General features: G+C 32.7%; 1 protein-coding gene and 1 non-coding gene across 3 annotated transcripts in view; one reads left to right on the forward strand and one right to left on the reverse strand.

Moving 5' to 3' along the window:
- Positions 1 to 22,321, forward strand: part of LOC110994196 (protein doublesex) — a 123,516-nt gene that overhangs the window by 78,192 nt on the left and 23,003 nt on the right. Inside the window, exon 5 of one of the 2 annotated variants that reach the window (XR_002600211.2) lies at positions 12,582 to 12,714. Coding sequence is in view for 1 of the 2 variants with exons in the window: in XM_022260721.2 (XP_022116413.2) it covers positions 12,582 to 12,766 (185 nt within the window). In the remaining variant the exon portion in view is untranslated. Of the gene's footprint in view, positions 1 to 12,581; positions 12,791 to 22,321 lie in introns of those variants that run through there. The other variant, XM_022260721.2, reaches the window with a different exon arrangement.
- LOC123689714 lies at positions 17,889 to 17,975 on the reverse strand. The gene has a single exon (XR_006750625.1). It is a non-coding gene; the product is annotated as a U6atac minor spliceosomal RNA (small nuclear RNA).

Genomic DNA, 22,321 nt, shown 5'->3' on the forward strand with positions numbered 1-22,321 from the left:
CTTTTTTTTTATCTACAACTTTGCCATTTGACTTTTTTCCATATGGCTTTCAGTTTTGCCTTGTTTTTGTTTTTTAAAAACTTACCCCCTTCCCCTTCCCGTCCTCAGATCGCCCGTAAATTATTTTTCATTTTTAATATTCTCCTCCTTTTCCAATGGGTGTCATCCTACTATTATTTTTTTCTCCGTTTATTATTTTTAAAGGGTTCTACCCTGGTCTATAAGCCCTGACTCCATACTGTAGTGTTTCAGTCTATATAAAAACATAAAATGTTTACATTATAATAAGTTGATTAGCACTTAAATATTAATGTTAATTTCAGAAAGAGTAAAAAAAACCTTTTTTCCTCATGAAAATTGATTACATTGAATTAATTCAAAAAGAACACAGTTAAACTTATAAATTATTCTGATAATGTATATTACCCTAAAGGAAAAAAGCGGTTAGCAACAATGTTATGCTTTTTGAAGTGAAACTTCTTTAGGCGCATGAAGGTTTTTACGGATGAAACGTCACGAAGATGTGCATCGTTTTTGTCGAAGAAAAGGGAGAGAGCGATTGAGACCGATTACGCGAGAGCGAGAAAGAGAGATTGAGAATAATACACGCTATTGGTTGATGTATTCGTTTAGTAGTTACATATTAGAACTTTAGATGGCAATTCTGTTGCATAACGTCTTGTGCAGTAATCGCAGAATTTTTATTTATTTATATTATCATTAGCATGTATACTATTTTATGCAAAGAGCACAGGTCGATCATCCCTCCCTCTTTTCAAGACTTACCTCAAAGTGGACAAGTTTTTTTTGCGACTAAGACCAAACTTAAGCTAAAGCTCTAATAAACCACCTTTGTATAGATTCTAATCTATCTGTATTCATTTGTATAACAGGGCCCATACAGCTAAACAGTACTCATCTTTGGTTCTTTCCACAAGAATACCCTTAATATTATAGTTATACTAGATAGGATTCCTACTTTTTGTAAATGTTAAAATAAATAAATAAAATAAAATAAAATAAAATAAAATAAAATAAAAAAAAAATAAAAAAGCCTTTTTATTTCCTACAAATATAACTATTTACATTGGCCCATCTCCAAACGCTTACTTATCTAATTAAAATTAATACCATCTTATTTTATTTATTGTTATTATTATACTACTTATATAATATTTGCTACTATATATATCCTATTTACTACTAGATAATATTTACTATTACATTATTTTATTGTATTATTAGCTGGCTTGGTTAGATTTTAGTATACTTAAATAATATAATTTGTAGGAACCCCATTATTGGGTGAAGGCCTCCTCCAAAGATGCCCATTTGTATCTGTCCTGTGCAGTCTGTTTCCAGTTTGGGCTGGCTACTTTTTTGATCTCATCATCCCAACGAGTATGTGGTCTTCCTCGATTTCTTTTACCTTGAGGTCCATTCCAAAAGGTCACTTCTGTGGTCCATCTTCGGTCTTTAAGCCTCGCGACATGGCCAGCCCATCTCCATTTAAGTTTTTGTGCGTATTTCAGTGCGTCTGTAGCTTTGGTTTTTGATCTTATTATTGTGTGTCGTATTTTGTCTGATTTCTTTAGTTTAAGCATGCTGCGTTCCAGTCCTCTTTGACAGGTGGTGATAAGATTTTTTACTTTTGAAGTGAATTTCCAGGTCTGGCAACCATAAGTCAAACTTGGAAGAAGGTTAGAATTCATAATTTTTGTTTTTATGGTAATAGGCAGGCCACTTTTAAAGATTTCCTTTAAACTCCAATATTTATTCCAAGTTTGTTGTATTCTTCTTTTCACTTCTAGTTCGTTATTTTTCGGATGAAAACTAATTTGCTTACCTAGATAGATGTATGAATCTGTATATTCGAGTGGCACATTATCTATTGTTAATATTCTTCTCCGCCGATTTGTCATTGCCATAGTCTTAGCGAGATTCATTTTCAGACCCACCTTGATACTAGCCGAATGTAAAGTTTCTATCATTTGTTGTAACTGTAAATGTTATAAATAGTAATAATTAATTTACAAACAAGTTTTTTGTTCACTTTGAGTTGCCCACTTTGAGTTACTGATAACCGTCAATTCCACTATTACGAATTAACGATAATAAGGTTTTTATAGTAAGCAAGTATGCTATAGGAAATGTCGGGAGGGGTCTCTACACTTGAAAGAAAGCAAAAGGACATCGTTATGACATACTAGCTGAACTGGCAAACGTCGTTTTGCCATGTATATCATTTATGGTTATTGTGCCTCACTCGACATAGATAGGTATAGTGTGTCCCGGACTTTTTTGTAGATATTTATGAGATCTACAATTACTTAGAACATTTTATGGTTCTATCTTTAATAGTTTAGGAAGGGTACGCAAAATAAGTAATTTTTTGGTTGATTTTTTTACACCTTGTGTCCGAAAAACCCTAATATCTTACGGAACCCTATTGTTGTTCAAAATTAAATATAGCCTATATTACTCGTGGATAATGTAGCTTTCGAATGGTGAAAGAATTTTTAAAATCGGTCCAGTATTTTATGAGCCTATTCATTACAATCAAACAAACAAACAAACAAAGTTTTCCTCTTTATAATATTAGAGTAGATAAAAATGAATCCCTATTTCCCTTGGTCACGGCATCACGCGTAAACGCCTAGATCGATTTCGCTAATTCGTTTTTGTTAATGTCTTGTATTGAAACGATACATTAACAATTACATTGAGATAATTTACATACTGTTTGAGACTTGTTGTACTAATAGTAACTGAATGTTGACTCTCTAGTATTATTAAGTAAGGCAAACATTAATATTGACATAGCGTATTATGTGTCTTATTTACACAGCAATACACAATGTTTGATAGCACTTACGATTAGTCTTATTAACTATTGGCTTTGAACTATAACGATATCAATATATAATTATTATTTATTTCTTTAATAATCTGAAAGCTTTTTATTGTTTTTCGTTGACATATTTATTTTTGTTAACTGTCCCTCCAAGATTGGTTTGGTTCTACTGAACATATGTTGCTGTGTTCTCGTAAGTTCTCTGTGTTTTCATGTGCGTCTTATGAAATAGAATAAAAATATTACACTTACAGAAATAAGTGAACTACTTTGGCGCATGTATGATAGCAATTTGAAACTTTTTTTGCACTCGCTTAACAGTTTACTATACCTACTATTCAATAAATACATTATTTAATAATATGCTCGAATAAATTCATTTTATAGTCAATAATTTAGATATTTCAGAAGTTATACTGAAATTAAATAATAAAAATGTTCATTTCAAAAGTAGCTTTGGTTTGTTTCTCGCTATCTGCCTTTAATTCTTAAATCTGACATTAATTTAATCTTCTGTGAGCGCCTATTACGAATTTCAATTATTTTTATTTTAAATAGAGAAAATATTATTACCTACATTCGCATATTTTTTACATACTAAGCTTATTTAAGCCAAAACATTTCCAAAGTACTTCACTTATTTTTGTAAGTACATATTTTATTTTATTTTTAAAAGGTACACAAACACTTACAGAGAAGACACGATGCTCGTATGTGCATTAAATTGAAAGGGAAACATTACAATGATAAAATAGAAAATAACTAATAAATCTATACTAATATTATAAAGAGGAATGCTTTGTATGTAATATGTCGCTAACGAATTAGCTCAAAAAGTACTGGACCGATTTTACATTTAATTATTGTGATAATTGAGTGAACATTAATATAGGCTATTTTAACAGTAAGAAAAATAAGAATATATATTCTAAATCTCAGTGAAATGTTAAAATTTTTTTTTCTCAAGTCCCTTACACAAAGGGAGCCAGCGATATGCTAAATACATTATTATTTAGGTATCTCGCATATACTGGGTTTATGCTAAATTTTTTAAAAATAAATGTCCGTATGAAACCGGGCCGCTACTTAAAAATGAAAGACATTTTAAGAAATACGAATTATATAGTCATGTCAATTGTATAATATTAATTCTACTCTTTAGCATTGTTATAAATAACAGGCTATCAATCTTAGGTAAGCAACATTTAGGTAATGATCTAAATGATTGGGCAGTGCGCCAGCATCCGTCTTGTTTTTTCTTTGTTATATATTGAGTGACAATGAGGACGTATTACTCGCCTGGTTTATAAATATTTTAGCTCCCCATTACTAGAGATGTGAATAGACAATATATGTTATATATATCATATCTGCATATTGACGTATTAAGCATACTTGCTTCATAAAACTAGACCGAAGGCAAGTATTGTGTCACTTTATACCTTGATTTTCTATGAAATAAACAAAATAATTATTGTTACTTTTTTTAAAAAAAATTTTGTTTGAAGTATTACTTATGAGTTAAGATAGGCCTTTAAGAAAGGAGCGTATCATTCCCTGAAAGGTCAGCTACACATCCGTGAGCCAGCGTTGCCGGTGAGGCCTAGGCAACGGTTATCACTTTATTCAAAGCCCTGAGCCCATATAAAAAGAAAATTAAAGATAAATTTGTAAAATATTTGTTATACAATAAAAAATTTTGATTCACCGGTAATATTTATTGTCTACTAAAGAAAGAGACACGACATTTGTCCACTTTTCTGGTTAACCTTTAAAAATGCCAAGTATTTGAACTCCTTCTCATCTTTATATCCTATAGCTCCTACACGAATAGAAGATAGCACCATTTAAGGTACACCAAAGGTCAAGAAACGTAACTTTTGATCGGGTGACTTTGAATTGAAACAATGGCTGCTTAAGTATTATCCCGATCACGTTCCTTATTTTGTATTTGACACAAAAATCTAAGACATACTTTTCTTGGCCGGTTAGAGCGTCGCTGTCGTGGACATTAGTATTGCCAGTAAATAAAAAATAATCATCATAAAGGTAAAATTTAAAGTTATGTAGGCTAACTGAATAATTTATTGTAATGTTTTAATAAAACAATATACAGTTCTAGGCTTAAATAAATATGACACAAACTTAGACACAACTGATAGGTTTTGTACTATTAGTGTATTATATTTTAGGATACCTATCAATCAGAACCGTTTGATAATTAAAGCTTTGCTACTGTAATTTGTAATTAATAAAGCAAAAAATAAATAGCATTTTGTGGTCTTTTTTGTTTATTGTTATACACTTTCTCCCTGTGGACGTTTCTTTTTATTGTTCCATATTAGGGTTGTCAAAAGAAATCGCTTGTTAGTGATAAGGCCGCCAGTTGCCATATAACTTATGTAACCTACTTATTTTATACGTATGTTTTTGTATATTATGGTATTGAAGTGGAAATCGTCTAGATAGCACTCCAAAGAATGCTCTATGGAACTACACAATCTGATTCCATCATCTCCTTTCAAACAACGCTCATCTAGAAACATGCTAGTTTCACCCCTTCATCGTTGTATTCCCCAGTTGCTGTACTGCCTGCGATTTGGTTTGTCTATCCTCATAGAAACACTAAAGGAGTAGAACTTCTTGTTCTCATCCATCTTCCACTTCCTTCAATCGTATTATTTGGGTTTATTTAAGCAGCGGTTAATTACACATCTACTGATCAGGCTTATCCAATAGGCCATACCTCACTCATTGGATTGTGATCTTTCCAGTTCTGTATAAACAAGTTAGTATTTTCTATATCGAGATTTACTGGAATTATTTGACTTTTTTAATCTCTTGAATATTTCTATGTACATATTATGAAAATAAATACGGGTATATCCTTTCTATGACATTGCACCCAACAGGATATTACACTAGTACGACTTCTGACCAATGCGTTGCTTTGAGCCAATTCCAATAGGTATTAGTCAGATGACACATAAAACAGTGGAAAACTACATCAAGTACATATTAGGATATATGGATGGTACAAAATAGTTTTGTTAAGAAAAGGCATTTTGTATCGCGCAGCCCGGACATACAACGACCACTATGTTTAGGCTATCGCGGAATGTGTTTAAAAAGTGTATTAAGAATATCCATAGCGCAAAATCACCTACATCATGAGCACACCCCACTTACACACCATCACGCACATACCCACACTTTTACACCATCACACAACACAGCCAATTATTATTAATTGAATAAATTGAATCACACTTAGTTAAATGTATTGTATACTTTTTGTTTTTTAGTTCCCTTTTGTAAATCTTTTTGTATTGTAGATGTATTCCATATTTAACTATATTTTCAGTGTATTTGTTTGTATTTATATATAATTTATGTTAGCTAAGATTACGAAATAAATAAAAGGCCAAGAATATTTTGTAAAATTACTCAATGCAAAGCAACAGCTCGTTACATTTCTATTGAGATCACTAAAGCGAGTCTATAAAATCTGCACGTGAACTGGAAATATAGCTGCCAGTAGCGGTAATCATTCCGATGTTTTTGTATGCATTCTCTCGATATTAGCAGCGCTGTGCATGCGCCGTACAAAACATACTATTAAGAGATTACATACTTAAAAGCCACGCCGGCAACGCACCGACGAGCCCTCTGGGATTGAGTGTGTCCATGGGCGGCGGGATCACTTAACAAGTGAGCCTCCTGCCCGTTTGCCCTATGTTTTATTTAAAAAAAAGATCGATAGAAGTACCGGCCTCTCTATATTCACACAGTCTAGTTCTATTTATTTCTAATATACGTGGCTTTAGTCTACCTACCAAAGATAAATCTAGATTCATCTTTGTTTTTGTTGCTAACAATAAACAAAAGTGAACCTTGAACTATTTACAGTTATATAAAAAGCAATAAATAATTCTTTATCGCTTATCGAACAAAGATTCTTTTACTGAATAATTACGATAAGGCTTACAAACGAAATCTTTGTTGTTACATTTTAATAAACAATCCATTGACCATGAGAGACTTTTATTCTTTAATATAAATACTTTAAACTTGAAACATACTTGCCTACTTTTTTGTCGATTTTTTTATTTACTTAGGAATAATGATCGTTATTTACAAATAAGGCTTGGACTAATTAATATTTACTTGTATTAGTGTCTTTTAATAAACGGTTTTAAACTTGTATTGTACAAAGTATACGTATTCAATTAAAATGTATTCAAAATTATTTATTAATTTAGGTAAAACAATGTACACTTATGAACGTCAATAAAGAAATACATATTAAATGGTTCTTTTTTTTTTAAATAATTTTTTTTTTTAAATAAAATTTTAAATTTACTGCCAGTTCTCAAATCAAGGGCGGTAGAACGGGCAGGAGGAACTGGCGAAAAACTCTCCGCCACTCTTTTTGATCGCCAAGTTTTGAGTCATACAAATTTTTTGTAAAGCAGAAAAATAAAGGATTATTTAAGCTTTCTACAATAAAGTTCACAAAAAAAATGCATCTTTAGATGAATTACAATCTAGCTTATACAATAATTATGGCTAATAAGTAATATGTTTTATGTTGACTCTACAATACTAATGAATAACTTAAACTAAGGTAATATTCATTAACAGTCTTTGTGTTCTATAATATTTAGACACTATGTTCCTGTGTCTGAGATACCGCAGTGGCACTAATATTCACTACTTACACTAGGCTTATTACCTCAAAAGGTTAACTTCTCTTTAGGCGTCATTTAGGTAATCGCCAAATTTATAAAAAGCTTTATATAACTTAGGGTACAAAATAAGAGTCTCTCATTCAGTGTCTATAGGAGACAGTATTATTTAACCTGGGCCTGCTGCTCGTAAAGAAAAACATGGAGAAAGTATTCAAAACTTATATTACCACGTTTCCGATTTGGATTTAAATAAAAGGTCTGTAATCTTTACTATCTGGCTTTATGTATAGAAAACACAGAAAAAAAAGTTAGTAATAATTCATTCATTTCATCAAGTTTAAAAGGCTTTTTTGTCTTTAAATACAACCGCAAAGACGTCTTGCAAAGAAAACAGGTTTGGCGTTTTGTATTGCATTCATTACAACTGCACTGATTGCATCCCGGGTCCTTTCCATTATCTACACTCTTGACGTATAATTAAATAATTCGACTCAATAATTTATTCATTTATAGCCTTATAATACAAGATATATACATTACAGCTATTGTTTTTGTTAATATACGATAATTCGATAATTAACGACTCAATAATTAATTTTTTCTAAATATTTTAGCACAAATTACTTGTATCAGTACTGCCTGGCCAGACGTGCCCTTCAATAGGCCGCATCTCTTAATAGTGTCCAACGAAGCGTGATGAAGTAAAACATCGTGAGGAAACCGGCTTGCCTTAGACATAAAAACGACGGCGTGCGTCAGGCACCGGAGGCTGACTTGCCTATTAGATTGACAAATGATCATGAAGACAGAGAATTCTGAGACTCAGACGTACAATATTGTAGCGTCGCTGACTTTTAAAACAAATGTACTTTATATTAAATTGTATTCAAAAGTATTTAACTCTCTCAGACTCAAATGATTCGAATCAGCTGTTTTATAGGTTTTCATCCTTGTACTTATTAATAACTAGCGACCCGGCCCGGCTTCGCACGGGTGCAATGCTGATACTAAATACACTACAGAAAATCTGTGAACGTTGTATATAAAAATGTGGGTTATCCATAAGAGATAGACAATTACCATCACGGACTTTTCAGTAGACCTTTTCAATGTGTACAATACTTAGTACATAATTTTGATAAAACTCGTAGGGTTCAGACTGCGTTTGCAATGTAAGCGGAAAAAATGTAATTATTTACGACATCACATTAGAAACCTCAAAAATAACAGTACTTCTCCACTATTTAATGGATGTTATTATACATATAAATCTTCCTCTTGAATCACTATATCTATTAAAAAAAACCGCATCAAAATCCGTTGCGTAGTTTCAAAGATTTAAGCATACAAAGGGACATAGGGACAGAGAAAGCGACTTTGTTTTATAATATGTAGTGATTAATACCTACTTTGAATTCTCATATAAAAGGTCAAACGAAGAAGATATAAGATAGGGCAAATGAGATGAAATCCCATTTTAGTACTGGCTTTTAAGGGAGGGTTAAGTTTCCTTTCAAAATTAGTCGTATCTCCCATCGAACCTTCAACGGGAAGGGTCCAGAGTTCACAAAAATATGCCTAGTGGAAGACTTGCAGGCACGAAGTGGTTTTTAATAAGTTTTAGTTCATAATGGAGATGCGAGTTTATAGTTTCAATTGGTTGCACCAATTATAATCATAATAAACATAACATAAATACTAACGAAACACACACAAAATAATAATAAAAAAGGAATAAGGTACATTTTAAGTGTGTAATGTGTGTGTTGTGGAACAGTCGTGTATATGTCTGGTCATTCTGTCAAAGACTTACAAAGATTACTAGCATTGAAAGTGAAACAAATAGCCTTAGGAGGTTTTAAATTACTGTATGTATTACAGTGAAATTAAGAAAATATTTATAAAAATATACTCAAAGCTATCACAGGCGATAGAGCGTGCACAATCAATGCAAACTAGTTCCGTAGAAATAGTGATTATCAGTAAACGAGGAAGACAGTTACATGCTGCCGTTACGTTAGAAATATGTGAAGAATGTCAGTATTTATTTACGCAAATACTAAATTATAATATGTAAATTGCGTACATTAAAGATGATTAATAATGCGCATTAATCATATTCATAGAGGGCGCGCGATTCAACACTGGTGTCTAATTACGACTGTAAAAACCCATACGTTTTCGGTTTTTTAACAATTAGTTCAACCTTTAGACAACTTGAAGTAATTATGACAGGGATGTGTGACATTGACTATGCCAATTGCCGCATAAAACCCGCTTGTCCATTGTCACCTATTAGTGGATACTTTGATAAGAATTGGTAATTTATATTGGTCAAATCGTGTTTTATTTTAAAATTTTGCATGCTCGTTTTATTTTTGTTATGTCATGTTATGTCAAGTAGATCTACTGTCAAAAGTATCAATGTATCAAAATATCAAGTCTCGCGAATGCAATTTGGTCTGGCTAAATCTACTTCTTAGGATCTACTTCACGGCATGAGGTTCGCTGAAGCACACTCTGATCGAACATTTTATGAGGGTCTGAGATATGCCGATTTTTCACATTTCAATGATCATATTTTTTAATTGAGAATACTCGAAATGATAATCTATGGTTACACCTGTCCGATTCAAACCGCGGGAAGTCAGCAATTGTAATAATGTTTAACTACACCTGTGTAATAATATAAAAAGTTGATTTAGTTTATTTACTACTGATATATACTGATAGAAACCGCTAGATCTACTGAACTGATTTTGATAATCTTGATCTTTTTGGAAGGCCTTTACGTAGCCTAAATTAATTGGAAGAAACGAAACGAAAATGTTTCTTACAAACACTGCCATGACTATGAGAGATTGAGTTCCAAAGAAAGACTAGAGATCTATTTTGTGCACGATCTATTTTGTGCCATGCCCCACTTTAGACCATATTTCTAAAATTCTCAAGCCCCCCATGAGGGGGGCCTCATACCAGTAGGTGTAAAAAAAAATATATTATTATATTTTTTTAATATATAGGTTTTAGGATAATAACTAGGAAATTGTTAAGAAAACTCAGTAAAAAAAAACAAAACAAATTGAAAAAAATAAAATAAAAAACGATTCATAGCCCCCCCCCCCCCCCCCCCCAACAATAGAATAGCCCTCTTTGAATTTGAATTGAATTTACTTCACCAATGTCTAGAAAGATGAATCGTGCCGAAGCGTGTCGCTAGACAAAAAAGTACTTTACCAAGCGACCATTTAACTTAGACGGCAGTCTGCATCCTTAGTTAGCAGTGTGGTGTTTTTGTATACATGTTATAATTTCATATAAATACAGTCTAACTGCTAAACTCCTGCTGCGATTAAAGTTATAAAAAAAATTGCGTGTCTAAAGGCGGCTACTTTTAAAAATCGAACGATCCCTGAGATACTTGTTAAAAATCGATTTAATTAACCAGAAATCTTATAAATTGACACCTAATTCGCATATGAATCAAATTCAAACGCAGCCCTTTCATTACAAATGCACGATTTTGAGTTATGGCCTTCTTATTAGCCCTGAGGCATGATTAGGGGTGTTTAGTATACGTGCAACCGTTTCTGATTGTACCTCTGAGTTATGAGGAGAAAATACAAATAGATTCACGGGAATAACATACAATGTAAGATTTATTATCTGTTAGGTACTGCGCACACAGGGTACACGAATATTTATAAAAACAACGAAATTGAAAATCGACGATTCTGATTTCTTTTGGCGTGTTAGGGAAAAATGACGAGAGTAAATTTATAGGATGCGCGCGCACACCGTCGCAAATAGCCGACACCCTGAAGTTAGCTATTGTTAACATTTTAGTTTTTTCTATATATATTTATTGGGAGTAGCACAATTCCTGAACTACATTTCCGCCGTTCGATAACTGCGCGATTTTCAAGGCAGTTTTTGCCGCGCACCACCACTTTGCGGAACCAGCTGCCCACTATTTCCGAACCAATTCGACTTAGGGTCCTTCAAGAAAAAGCGTACAAATTCTTAAAAGGCCGGCAACGCTCTCGCGAGCCCTCTAGCATCGAGAGTGTCCATGGGCGGCAGTATGACTTAACATCAGGTGAGCCTCCTGCTCGTTTGCCTCCTGTTCCATAAAAAAAATAGTATCTGTATTGCAGGTGTATTACTTATTTATTTTATTCAGTGGAATACAACGATTTTTGAAGAGTCACGAGTGCGAAGCGGGTTATAATTATTAGCCGGCTTACAATGTATGTAATAAGTGAGTGGTGATCCTAAATGGTTACATCGAAATCGATTGCATTTCGCCTGTGGGCATTAAATACTCATGATTCAATTCTCTTAATAAATAGGAATTTGTGTGTACACTGTTGCAAGGCACTAAAATAAAGCTACTGCAAAAATTTAAAAAGTTCTCATGTACTTTAAATATAACTATTTCTATTCCAATACTGTCTATGTTACTTTTGAATTCGCTCCAGTAGTACAGCAAAACCTCATTGTAAATATTAAAATTAGTAGAAAATTTATTTTAGTTTTCTTATCTATATATTACAGACAAAACTTTATTACGCTCTCCCGCTTAAGACGCGTATCTATGTAGCATTTGATTACAATAAAACAATGTTCCGGGTTTTATATATGAGGATATTGACATTTTTCACCTCACCAAAGAGGATGTAAGGATTTATTTATGATATATTTATATCCGCCTCTTCAAAAAAATATTAATGAAGCATTTTGATTTCGTTTAGAAGTAACAAAACATTTTTTTTAACTGAAATATTAAGTAGTCATTTTTCGTTTTTTTAATGTAAATTTCAGTTTTCTTTAATTTTTTAAATATTTATCTATGTAATTATAGCTGTATGTAACTATGTTTTGGGTTTGTATATTGTCTAAGTCTTTTGTTTTATAATATGTCTGTTAGTGTTGAATTTCTAAAAAATAAAAATTATCGCGAATTTCTCATTAAGCTTGGCAAATGTTCAACATAACTATAAATTCAAAATATTCATTTATTTGTAATTTTTCAGCAAACTGGGTGGTCCGACAGTGGCAGCTGTATGAACGGTCTCTTTGCTCACTACTGGAGCTACAAGCACGCAAGCGGCCAAGCGTGTGCCGGCTACCACGGTGCGTGATCACCCCAGAATACGCGCCGCATTGGTTCCCGTTACCGCTGGCTGCGAGGCATTCCCCGCCGCCTGCGCACTTGTAGCATAACGACACGGCACCGCGACTGGTAAGTTAATCTATTATTATTTATTCCTGGTAGCAACAGTTCCTTGTTTGTGCATGAGTGATTAAATAAGGTTCATAAATTTTTACATCGCACAATACAAAATATTGAGTCCGAAAAGTAAAAGCAAAAAACCTAATTAGATTTTTTTAAGACATCATTGCATCATTTTCTGAACCATGTTGGTTATAATAATAATTAAAAATGGATTTTGAAAAAATAAATGAGTTCGGTTGCTGTGAACGTGTTCCTTCACAGTATTTCCTCTCTGAATAGCGATACTAATAATCGTTAAGCGATGAAACCACCAGCTCGGGGGTTCCTGGTATTATCCACCACGCACCATCTTTAATCTTTTTTGATTAGCATCTGTACACTTGAACCCCACGGTCCAAGAGTCTCTACTCGAAAGGGAACGAATTTAACATTACTTTGCAATTGCCGGCTCAATTTTTTTTATGGGGTTTGTGCATTGTGGCCCAGGATCAAAACAGTGAAATGGGTAAAAAAAATATATCGGATGGAACGGAATTAAGGAATGGAATATAATCTTTTAAATAAAGGCGGCTCAATTGCTAATAAGCCAATAAGAATCCCTTACAATAAACACTTAATTGACAAGGATTTTAAATTGTCAATTGTCAACTAAAAGTAGTTCCACGTCCGCCCATAGTAGCTGAAACTTACACCAAGACAATACAATGTATCGAACTCGAACTAAAATATCTTTATTAGCCAAACATTCAGCAAAACACTTTCCGCATAAGCGTCACCTTAACGATGTCATCAATTCTGAAGCAGTCATAGGTTGTAAAGTCCCCTTGGTGATAATAATAAAACAATATCTGTCTCGCACTTTAAGATAGTTATTACTAATAAACTTGTATGATCTGCGTCTAAATAGATATGCAATATGTCAGATTTTGATCTTTATTTATATAATAGCCGTGGATTTCGGTATTTAATGTAACGTAAAATAGAACGTCTTAATCTTTACCGGGATAATTCCTTTGTAATCTATGGATATTTACTAGAATAGAATATATGTACACAGAATGTTAATAATCGGAACAAACGCAGTCTGCAATATCTGCGTACTAGACTATCTAAAATTAGTATTTTTTCCGAAAAAAAATTTATATCTGCCTTTTAGTAAATTTAAGATTGTATTGTATTGTTGTATTGAAATTTTTGAAAGCTGTATTAAAAGCTTACTATAAAGTTAACAATTTTCTACTTGATAAATGGGCCTGGGACTAGTGCTATACTTTTAATTTATTTGCGATATTTGTTTTAAAATAAGTGTTGTTTACCATAGCCATTTTGTATTTATTATTAGGTTTTTAAAAGAATATCAAAAGTTTTTTTACGCCGGCCTTTTCTCTCGGCCTACACCCTCTTCTTTGCCTGAGTATAGTTGTCTACCGATTAAAATTTAATGACGTGGAATAAGTGATACTTGTATCTTATAATACAAAATAAACATACAAACATTATTTTTATTGTACATATATATTTTTTTACATATAATCGTTCAGTAGTTTTAAGTATATCGCGTCTGTAAGTACGTAAGTATTTGTCATCGGCTCTTCGGAATTCCGAAAACTGTCCGTTTTCCGAATGCTAGCTAAAGAAATTTTAGAAATTAAATCAGTCGTTTAGAATCCTTAATAATAAAAAAACTGGTATTCAGTTTTAGTCTCTCTCATATTCTTTTTAAATAATGCGTTTATATAATTACTTTTATAACAAGAAACACTTTCGTAGCAGGGCGTTCCGTAGAAGCACCACTAATACCAGAAATGGACAAAACAGCATGAAAAAAATAGCGTGAACTCTCGGTTCGACAAATCCTGAAGTATGACATACACCAAGTTTGTTTTTTGTAGGCGTCGCGACGAATGCCGAGAGGGGTACTGTTTACAGGTTTTGGGTGTCGCAATTTAAAATAAATTTTTCGAATTTTTTGTATACAAAAATAAGTAAAAAAATCATGATTATCTGCGCAAAACGCGTATTATTTTCACTATGCCAAATATGACATGTACTAATAATAGTTCCTGTCGTAATGTGTTCTTTTATGCATATTGTACAAAATAATTTCGATGTTACACAATTGCTAGACGTCCGTGACGTTTAATTTTTTTTTAAATATACGTAGTGCTGAAGGCGTGTACTACTAAAATATAATATTAAAATTGTAACGGAATCTATTAAAGTTATGCTTTTTTCGTGTTTCCCTCATTAATTTGTAGTATAAGCTTCGTACGTAATGTAAGCGGCACCTTTTAAATATTCATCCAAAGGTAATTATCTCAACAAATGAGCATAACGTAACACATCACTCAATGTAATAAAATTCATGAAATATATAGTCATCTCGCATTTTCACGGTCGTAAACACTCGCTAGAAAGGGATAGAGAATTTATAGCTTTTTCTCCACAAAAACTTTTATGACGTCGTATTTTATACGCAGACATGCTTCGAGAATTTTTAGTGTTATACTTGCAAACTATCGAATATTGCAAGTTATAATGGTTTTAATTGAAATAAATTTTTGCAATTAATAAAAGGCCAATTGATAAAAATTGGTAGACCTTAATAAAAAACACTTTTTTAAATTAACGGTTTTATTATTGTTAATGTTCTATGGACATCCATTAATCTTGTAATACCAAAGCTTTTGGAAACTCTATCAACTTTCAATGACCTACCATAACCAAGGCCCTATTTTAAAATTAGAACTCGAATACTGGGATACGAAAAGCTCGTAAACTCTAATAGTAGTGTTGTATCTGCCTAAGTTATAGTATAACTATAAGCTAAATAGCATTACGACGTTTTCTGTAACATGTTGTAAACCACAGTATATCAAATAAAAGAGGTAGCGGGGAATTGAAAAATAGTAGCAAAGGTCGTGTACTAATATTTAATATATGTATTAACAAAAACTAATGACAATATTACGATCGCCTTCGATCCCAAAATGTTTGTTGTACCTCAATAACCTAAGTCCTAGTTAATTCTTAAATTTGTGGTAAGTCGGTATGTACCCAATGATCTAATTAGATTTTTTTGACTTCGCATTACTTCAATAATATACGTTCTAAACGTACCAACTAAAGTAACGATTTTAAACATTACAACGAATCTGGAATTCATTACAAATATTTATTGTTTTAGAAATATCTCGAAACTGTAAATATAATATCGATTTAAATGGAATTTGGCACAACACTACCGGTTTTGATGCGTCTGCGGATCGTAAAACTTTTCGCGCGTAAACGTCACAATGACATAAAAACAGCAGCTGCAGCGCTGCGTTAACTTGCATTGTTTTGTTACCGTCTAATAAGATTGCTTGTTTTATCGCTGACTGCGCTTACCTGGTGTAATTTGTTAAGCTTCGTCGACGGAATTGTATTATGACTAGCGTCTGAAATAATGTTAGGGGAACTGTAGGTAAACTTTTTTACAAAATACATACTAATTAATATAAGATGTTTTTAGTGTTTACCTTTCAAGTGCATATCGCGTAGGGGATTGAGACAAAATCACTTTTTGACAAGCGTGACCCACTAACGTTAAATTTGTATGGGAATGACATTAGCTCACGCTTCATCACGTGACCATATTCATACAAATTCCTTTGGAGTTAGTGGGTCACGCTTGTCGAAGTAATTTCGTCTTAAGCCCCAGAGCTTAGTTATGAAATGAACCTGTCGGCACAAAATCGATAAGAACAGCTAATACCACAAGTGTTAAAATGCTTTTAATACATATTTTTCAAAAATTGGCAAAAAAACGAATATTATGTAATGTTTAATTTGTAAATTGCTGTATTTATCTATTAGTAAGATATAGTAAGAATCTTTGAACATTAACAGTGACAGGTTTGACAAATTGTATTAGGTAAGAGCAATATAAATCGCACGTCAGTATCATTTAAATGTCAGTTTCAAATTGTTGTCATTTATTTTTTTAAGAATCGGGCGCGTGCCATATTTACCTATAGATTGCCTTTTTTTCATTTTGACATCTGTACAAATTTAATTAAGGTAATTAACGAAGCAGAACGCGGAAATCCAGATATGTAAAACCTAATATGGAAGTTTTGAGTTAAAAACACTTAATTATTTATTTAGACAAGAAATGCGGTAACAATAATCTGTTTTTTGGAATTCAATATGTCACAAGGTGCATAGTTTTGGTAGTCGTTAATTGAATTTTAAATTAATTAATTTTCTTTGTTCGTACATGGAGTTTTTTCGCCAATCAATATTTTGATCATAAATAACTTTCACTATTTATTCCATATTTTCCATAAAAGCATATAATAATTAATAGCCCTTTGTATGATTGAATATTGGCATTCCTTTATGGAACTAAAATATAAAATACTTTTACGTTGCGTTTGATTTTTTTATTGTACACCTTACCCATTGACTTTTAGACATATTTGTCGAATTTTTAAATTCTTATATGGACTTATTAGGTTTACGCAGTAATTATCGAACGCTTGGGTTTTTTATCAGGTCATATTTAAGTAACTTTTACTAATCACCTCTTATTTCAAAGAGAGCTGTATAATTATCTTTTCCTTAAACAATTTAAAGCCTTTTTTTAATGAGGTGATGCGCTTATGCAGGCCCTCGCCATGGATGTCAAGCTCGACGCGGGGTCGGAGCTGGGTCTTCGGTCAAATCTCTCTGCCCTTAAGACGGGCCTTCAGGATTCGCCAGAACATTCAACCTAAGGGCTTACAATTTACTAGCCTTGTTTTCGTGGGGAAATGCGTTACGCATGCCCTTCCACGGTTGCCTGATGGTGAAGGGTTATGTGGGACTCGCTGCTGTAAAACCCCATGGCGCCGTTAGCAATAGCCCGAGGCAGGCACGGTAACAAATCGTCGCTATCGTGGGGACTGTGGGGATGGTTAACTCTTGTCCCTCCACTAATCAGAGGGGAGAAACCCGACCCACTAAAAGATCCTCCTGAACTCTCCATATCGCCTGCAGTGCCAGTCTCATCAATTCTGAATGAATGACGTCTGGCACCACATTGAATTCCCCGGGGGTCGCACTAGGCATTCAACCCAGGAAATTAATGTGGTCAAGTTGTGCCTTAACCTTATGTGTTCCATCCTTGTCAAGGGGAGTGCTAACCGTCTCTCCTTTCAATAGACACACGGTAACAAATCCAGCCGATCAGCCGTTAACTTACGGTTACCTCTACAGACCTTGGCACAGGAAGGGGTATTCACATCGGCCAATTCGTCCTGTTTTATAAAGCTGGGGGAGGCCAAGTACAATGCTTGCATGCGTTAGCATCCCTTCTCTTGGACGCTAGAACCCCTGTAGCCGCGGGGCTACAGAGGTTCAGCGGTGAAGCGACTGCGAACCGGGGATTACACGGTGCAACGGCGAGGATTTGGTCTTTTTTAGTTAGTACTTTAATGGTGGAAGAATTAGAAATCGTTTGTAGTCATTACAGATAATAATGGATAATTTGATATTTATTACAATTGACTGATTAGTGAATAGTGACTGATTGTTAATCTGTAGAGAAACGGCAACCATTTTGTTGTTGCGACTGCGTCATGTTTACTCTGTGCTTAATCTGTGCTTTAACCTTTACCGAAGGTCATAAACATATTTAACAATTATTTATAGTCTACTTTACCGTTTTATTATAAATCCAATAACAATTTTTACAACTGTTATAAATAATTCAAAAACACTTAGGCATAATGCCGTCCAGAACTAGATAGTATTAAAATCTAGACGCGGCTCCGTCTAGAATCGTAAAACCGTACCTAAAATGGCCCATAAAATATTGTCTGCGTATAAATTGATCTGTAGCAACCATCGGCTTTATTGGTAACCCTATCTTGGAAATAAAATTTATTATTATGGCCATAATTAAATATTCAACCCTGTGAATCAAGCGTTTAATTAAAAATGTAATAAATACATTGCTGCAATTACTCTATTTTGTCTCCGTCATACTTTGGTTTAAGAGTGTCTATGGTATATTTAGAAGTAGCCATATATAGGATTAATACGTATGGATGTATTATTTGGTCGTCTCCGTCCCAGCGTACCTCACCAGAGACAGGGCAATCCTTTATCTGTGCCCGGGAATCAAATTTGTAGGCGTCACGATTTAAATCCCAGGCAAAAGAATGCCTTAAAATATACAACAATAATTCGAAGTACATATGATTTTAAAACTAGTTATTTTACGATAAAAACTAAAGCAAAGAAACGCAGATATTTCCGCGATACAGAAACAAAAGATATGTGAATCAAAGAGATATTTTCCTCTTTGATTTATTTATAGCGAAATATTTTTGGAGTTTACTCCTTAAGAATCGATTTTCATATATAAGGCGCCCGGTATGAGAAAAATATGACAGGTAAAATCTACTGATGAATGACCTCGTTACTTTCTAATTTGGTTGGATTATTTTAAAAAATAAATGATAATTGTCAGATAATAATAATTACATAATTTATCAACATTTCTAATGAAATATTTGTGCACATCTCAAATTGACTATTGTGAAAAGTTTATGTAAAATATTTCGCCGATTAGTTATAATAAATGTATATAAAATGAATATATTTATATATATATATATGTATTATTTTCATTTATTTGTTAATTTACCCTTTCATATGGTATTTATCTTATTTTCAGTTGGATAAACTCCTTTTGCGTATGTATAGACAATCGTACTTAAGGAGTTTTGTTGTCCTAGTGTATAATATATATATTACGCTGGATCAAAGAATTCGGATTCTATTCGCTTTCTTTACCAAAATTCCTTTAAATAACTATCTTAAAGCCGTTTGAATGAACTATAATCAATGCCTGCCCAAACTCAGCTTTTACAGATAATATTTATAGGCATTTTTATATTAACACTAGTTACCACAGACTACAGCAAAGATTAAAATAGTGGAAATGATTTCGTGTCATATTTACTTTAAATTTAAATATTATAAAACGTAATATAGCCTACATTACTTGGTAATAACTTAGAGATAGGATAGGATGTTTGAACTAAATACCTAACTTTTTGAGTTACGAACATACAAATGTTTCCTAATAAAAACTATACTGACTTGGTGTGGCCGTGAAGAGAAGATATGCGACTGTATTAACCAACAAAACACGTCGATATTTCCTGCGACCAACTTGTCTCTACAAAAACTAAACATCAGTCAGGCAGGTCTTAGTGTTGAGTGATTGAAGTTCCGTACATACACAAAAATTAAATGAATCCCACCCATATTTATATGGTTTGGCCATATAGATATGGGTGGGAATAGGAAAGTAATATTTCAGATAGAGAACTTGATCCATAATCATGTTTAGAAATGGCTATGATTAAATTACAAATTGGATGTATGTAACTTTTAAATCGTTTTAAATAGTCTGTTAATTAAATCTACTTTATTTTTCGTGTGTGCCTCTATTATGGTAGACTAATAGCGCAGAGCAACACAAACCAAATTATTACCCCCGTTAACTATAAATAAATATATAATATTTTAGGAGCAATTCTTAGTTTGTTGCGTCGTCCATTTTTAAGAAATTAATATTTAAGAACTAAAGTTCGCCACATGTACACAGGATATTACAAGTCATCTAATTTAAAACAAATATATGACATTGACGGTAAACATGAATATTACAAAAATATTTAAAAAATCACAATTAGGCACTTAACAATGTAATGTAATTTAGCCAACTACAAAATATGATATAATTCTCGCTACTAAAAACATCTCAAAATCTTAAATCGGACTTTTCCCATCAAAACATAAAATGTTTAACTACGATACCCTATCCCCTGATTTATGTCTTGTTTTTCAATTTTACATGAGAATGTGATTCGTCCACAATTATTCGATGTAAGAAATTTATGTGATCAGTTTACTGTACTGGGTTTTTATATAAATTAGGATGATTAATTGATGTAAAATATAGATTAGGGCTGACACTTCGTGAACACTTTGATAATAGATAATAATGAAAATGGAAAGTAAAATGTAATGTCATCAAACATAAAAGTATGCCCACAAAAGAGCCCACTGTATTCGGTCTTAAATTCTACTAATTGACCAGCCTACGACAAGACAGTTCCTAGGCTACCAGAGGATTAAGGACAAAACATTTCTTCTACATGTCCACGCTACAACTAAGTGCCGAACCCGTTATCCCACACCTTCTCCGATAACAGTCAAAAACTGCACTTCGATTTATTATTTGTTGGAAATCGCTTATTTGAACAATTATTTTTGAGTTATTGAGAAACTGTAAAGATTGCCATGCGCAGGTTTAAATGTTCTCCAAGAACTATAAAATCCATACAATACGCCACCATTTCTATGAAACACTTATACAGGTTAATCGGAACTAAATTCCATTTCCATCGCAGAGGGTATTAAATTTTATACTGAAAAGCATTTGCAATTTGGGTTTATACGATTATTAATATATTATTACACAGGCCTGAGATTTTTATTCGAAAACTGTTATAAAGGTTCTTAAAAATATCACATGATTAATCATATTAATTAATTGTTTTTTCAAATAAACTTCTCTATGAATGAAACAAAATGATTTACGAATTTTTTATTTAATTTTATTCTGCCTATATGACAAAAAAAATCATGATCAGAAATATAAGGCAAAGACCTGAAAACGTTGTAGCACCGCTGATTTTAGATGCAAGGATGACCACTCCATCGATCTTAATGTTAAGATAATTCAAAATTTAATGTGGTTAATTTTTCATACAATTGTGTTATATTGTATCGTTTTATCGAAAAATATTTGATTGAAGCAATACATTATAACGGGCTACAAGGTTGGAACATTGTTGTTGGAATCAGGTCAAGGTATGAAAGCCTTATTACTGGACATTTTGTTCATCTTAAATTTATATAAACAAAGAAGAATGTTTTTTAACCTGTTCATCGCGTGACCCGGCGATGCAGAATTTTTCAGTTTTTGAAGCGTACACAAACCAACATAAAATTATATGTATATAGCTAAGTAAGTCATTTAAATCGTATAATGTGCTACCAATTAGAGACTATCTATCTAATTGACAGAGACAAGGTTATAAAACCCGTCTAAGCTGTTGCGCGTAGCGGATTTATTTTTTCAATTCGGCAGACATTTGCTATTCCAGTAGTTCATAGATTTGTATTTTAACCTGTTTGCTATTTGCCCTTGTAATTTAGTGGTGTACCACTCTAGATCTTTATTATCTAATGTGTTAGTGTGTATTAAAAACTATCATTTTAAATACGATAGCTAAAAGGTGTGTCGTTTATCATTAGACAAGCCACTGGCGGAAGTTAACTGGGAATGAAACACAAAAACAATTGTTCGCTTAATTAATAACTTAACTTATTTTTGTATACTCTATTTACGTATTTATAAAAAAATACATACCTTGCTAGCCAACGCCAAATATAGAATTTATTAAAACAGACGTTTTTATATCCTTGACA

This window comes from Pieris rapae, chromosome 1, assembly GCF_905147795.1.
Source record: "Pieris rapae chromosome 1, ilPieRapa1.1, whole genome shotgun sequence".
NCBI lineage: Eukaryota > Metazoa > Arthropoda > Insecta > Lepidoptera > Pieridae > Pieris > Pieris rapae.